At 39.7% G+C, this 4,172-nt stretch overlaps 1 protein-coding gene across 1 annotated transcript; it reads right to left on the bottom strand.

The window, feature by feature from the left end:
• Positions 1–1,625: 1,625 nt before the first annotated feature.
• trappc5 (trafficking protein particle complex subunit 5) lies at positions 1,626–3,686 on the bottom strand. Its single transcript, XM_070553639.1, has 2 exons — positions 3,189–3,686; positions 1,626–2,047 (listed from the first exon to the last, which is right to left on the bottom strand). The coding sequence occupies exons 1-2, from the start codon at positions 3,456–3,458 to the stop codon at positions 1,751–1,753; spliced, it is 567 nt and encodes a 188-aa protein (XP_070409740.1). The 5' UTR covers positions 3,459–3,686; the 3' UTR covers positions 1,626–1,750.
• Between the last annotated feature and the right edge of the window lie 486 nt (positions 3,687–4,172).

The following is a 4,172-nucleotide window of genomic DNA, read 5'->3' on the forward strand; positions in this document are numbered from 1 at the left end:
CTCAGTTCCGCTCCGTCGGGTCACGTGACTGAGGCAACGTAACCACGTGACTCTACGAACTGCACTCCCGTTTTGTTTTTATTTTTAAAGAAACTAAACCCACATTCTGACATCTTAAAACGGCAAAAATAAATAAATAAATAAATATATATGTATAAATAAAAATTTTAATAAAAAATTGCTAGATATAAATTTTAAACTGGACATTTTTATGGGACATTTCACATCGTTTGAAGTGAATTTCTGAAAACATATTTAGCTCTTTGAGCAGTCAGCATGTAGAGATGAATAGTTCAGAAAACTCCTAATAAATCAGGTGTGTGTGTTTTAGAGGAAACCTCACTGACAGATAAAACCATTAGTGTTTATTTGTGCATTGAGTGTGGTAGCCAGTGTGTGTGTGTGTGTGTGTGTGAGAGAGAGAGAAATGTGTCCGCAATATACTGAAGCATGTGATGTTTGGCAAAAACAATAACAACGTGATGGAAGTTCTCTACTAAACTGGAAAAAGGAGGTGTTTATTACTTTTAGATGTTGGGTTCAGGTCCCCCTCCATTTGCTGTAAATTACAAATACAATGTAAGATTTGAAACATTGAGTAGAGCACCACAGAAACTGTTAATATTTTAGGGAAAAAGACATACTGTACTCTAGAACCAGTGTTTTCTTTGTCTCGACTGGGCTGCTATGGTTACAGCATGGTGAAAACTAACTAGAGGGGAGAATAAAACAACAAGTGATATCTTTTACATAAAATGAATGATCTACATTTGAAAACATGACCTCCTGTTACCATATTAACATAGAGTCAGTTAAATACCTGTATGTAAAGTCAAAGTCACATTAACACTCATTCCCAATAGGTATTACTGTTCCTCTATCAAGTCTCTCTTTTCACTAAAAAAGCTATTAATGGTTATTTTAGTTCAGCACAGTCAACACAGTATTTTCATACAAACTTGAGCTGAAATTTCAAAACAGAAAACCAGATAATGAGATCTGCTCATTTTCATTATTTCATTATTTATCTGTGAAAAATTGTATTTCAGCAGGTAAAAGACAGGAACCCATGTCCATGCTTTCGTTCTTTTTTAAACACAGAAACAGTTTTGTTTACCTGTTATTGACGCTACAGTTTCGCCGACGGCTGCCGGCTTCTTCAGGCTGACGCTGATGGTGGCGCGTCACTTCCTTCTCCATTTATCTGCGGGCAGCAGAGGACGTTGTCGCCCTCTACTGCCCGCTCTCCCCTCTCCGACGATGCAGTCCCATGCGTGGTCCAGCGTGTAAACTCTGTCGTCCCTGTTCATGGTCCCACATCACGCTGGACCACGCATGGGACTGCATCGTCGGAGAGGGGAGAGCGGGCAGTAGAGGGCGACAACGTCCTCTGCTGCCCGCAGATAAACGGAGAAGGAAGTGACGCGCCACCATCAGCGTCAGCCTGAAGAAGCCGGCAGCCGTCGGCGAAACTGTAGCTACAAACAGGTAAACAAAACTGTTTCTGTGTTTAAAAAAGAACGAAAGCATGGATTTAGAAAGACACAGCAAGAACACACCTAAGAGGAACCCATGTGTTCAGAAATTTAACAACAAATGACACAGTAATGAAAAAAGCAGCAAGATGCATTTTTCTTTGAGTTTTTATTTTGCTGAGTTCTGAAGAACTTGTGAATTTACAGGTCAGTCTGCCTAATAACATCACATCTTCACTGGTAAGACAAAAACCAGCCTCTCATCCGCTGCTGCTCTATCTGCCCTCCAGTCCTTTGTCTCTGGCAATCACAGCATCGTCAAACTTGATCATGAGCGTGGTACCTTTGTGCCAGTGGACTGTGACTTTGGCGGGGAAGCCGCTGTGGGTGAGGATGGCCTCCACGATGCCTCCGATGAAGGCCGCACAGTTCAAGCTGCTGTTTTCTTTGGGAACGGAGATGTAGGTGTTGACGAGGGGTTCTTTCTCAATAATGTAGTATGTTTTATCATCATCATTGGCCTGCTCCAGTTTGTCTGCTTCTTTGCCAAACAGCGCTCTCCACACGTTTACCTGTGAAAAGAAGACCAACATGAGTGGACGTAGCGAAGGTTCACAGATCACATTGGCGCACATCTCCTCAACACGAAAAGGACTCACGATGAGTTCGTTCAAGGCATTTTTCATTGTGAAATTGTAAGTCTTTGATTGTGAGCTTGAATCAGTGCTTTTGTCATTCAGTGTTACAGTCTCGCTCATTTACCTCTCAATAACGAATAAACGTTAAGAAAAAAGTTCAGCCAGGCTGCTGCGTCTCATCTTTTCCCCAGCTATGACCATGTCCACAGCTGTCCTTTACATCTCACCTGTATTCACTACTGACTGAGATCTTCATCAGGTCTTCATGAACTCATACTGTCTTGTTTCTATTTAATATTACAACCTACAGCGTGACAGGTACCAGGCTTTCATAACAGCCTAAAAATCTATCAGTGTGACTCGGAGTTGAAACCAGTCTTATCTGACAGCTCAAAAGAGAGAACCGAAACCTAAGATCCAGTGATTGATTAGTACAATGAAGATGTAATTATGTATTTATGAGGTTTATTTGATCACATCGATGTTATCACATTTCCATTTAAATTGCATGATCTGAGAAATTTAAATAAATCAAATCAGGTGAGTGTTAGTAAAATGATGTAAACTGTACGTTTAGCATTCTTTACCCAAACACCTGCCCATCCCAACACATCAGTTCTAGGATTAGGGAAATGGTGTAAAAATCAGCAATAGAGCAATCACTGCAGCTTTAGTGACATATCTGAAGTTTGCTTTGCATTGTAACTTTGTTTTAATTTACCGTTTTGCTAACGTTAACTTTTGGGGAACATAGACACATAGATTTTCCAAACAAAGCGTTTTGACAGGCATTTATCACAATACAATAACTCACACAGAGGCAACGATCAGAGAAAATCTGTTACACACTGTAGTGTAAATAAACTAAGCAGCAGTAGAAATACATTATTGACTGTGAAAAAAACGTGTTATACCATGTGTGCATAGAGATAAAAATGAAAGAGGTCTTGAGGAATTTATTTTATCAGTAACAGTACCTGATGTAGACAGACTGGTACTAAAATGTAAATGTTTCTCTTGCAGAGTCATCAAGTGAGTCCTGAACTAGTTGAAATGTGAAACACGGGTAGTTTACCTTGATGAACAGCAGTATATTCAGCACTTTGGTCTCCCTCTTGCCGTTTTTCTCCCTCAGAACCAGCACATCCAGAAGGCTGCCTCCCACTCGCCTCCCCAGCTCCGCCAGGCGCGACTGCAGCTCGGACACCGAGTACACCCGGCTCTGGCAGTACTGCACCATCTCCGAGAAGAGCAGGGCGAAGGCGCTCACACTCACCTCGGTCTTCGGTCGACTCAGAGGCCGCTCCAAGATCGCAGACTTGCCTTTGGTGAAGCGCACGTCCATACTGCGTAGTTGTTAGAGGATCAAGGCAGCTAACAAGACGCTGCTCTCGAGGCTGAGATGCTAACGCTAACCAGACCGAACTAACACGAGCATACACAGAACAGACTCCAAATTAACATATAAAATCTAAAAATTATTTAAAAAAACAATATCTTATAATTTAGGCTCTCACACACGCCAGTGAGACAAAACTCGCTTTTATTTTTGTCAGATTAATTTCTGATTATAAACGCAACTTCCTTCTTCCCTCTTATTCGTTGATGTTTTAGCGGTTGTCAAACAATGCGGCGATGCTTTACCGCCACCTACTGGCTTGGGGCACGAACCAGAATAAGCGCATCTTCTACCTATCCAGGGCCGTGCAGAGACCTTTGACGGGGCGGGTGATCAAAGTAAAAAAAAATTATATATATATATATATATATATATATATATATATATATATATATATATATATATATATATATATATATATATATATATATATATATATAATAAGTGTTTTACTTCAGTAGCTCATATATATATATATATATATATATATATATATATATATATATATATATATATATATATATATGAGCTACTGAACTAAAACACTTATTTTTTTTAAATAAAAATCCTAATAAAAATGATCAGAGCTTGTGATGTGAAAACAACTGCTGTGTTTCATTGCTCTGGCTTAGTAACATCATTGAGAAAAGGTTTTGGGTT

The sequence above is a fragment of the Nothobranchius furzeri genome, chromosome 7 (genome assembly GCF_043380555.1).
Source record: "Nothobranchius furzeri strain GRZ-AD chromosome 7, NfurGRZ-RIMD1, whole genome shotgun sequence".
Taxonomy (NCBI): domain Eukaryota; kingdom Metazoa; phylum Chordata; class Actinopteri; order Cyprinodontiformes; family Nothobranchiidae; genus Nothobranchius; species Nothobranchius furzeri.

What these genes read in the sequence shown, in the direction of transcription:
- trappc5 (XM_070553639.1), bottom strand. Translation starts at nt 3,458, where the DNA reads ATGGACGTGCGCTTCACCAAAGGCAAGTCTGCGATCTTGGAGCGGCCT. An exon ending in ATATACTGCTGTTCATCAAG is followed by an intron (nt 2,048 to 3,188) that starts GTAAACTACCCG and finishes TTCTTTTCACAG; the next exon opens with GTAAACGTGTGGAGAGCGCT.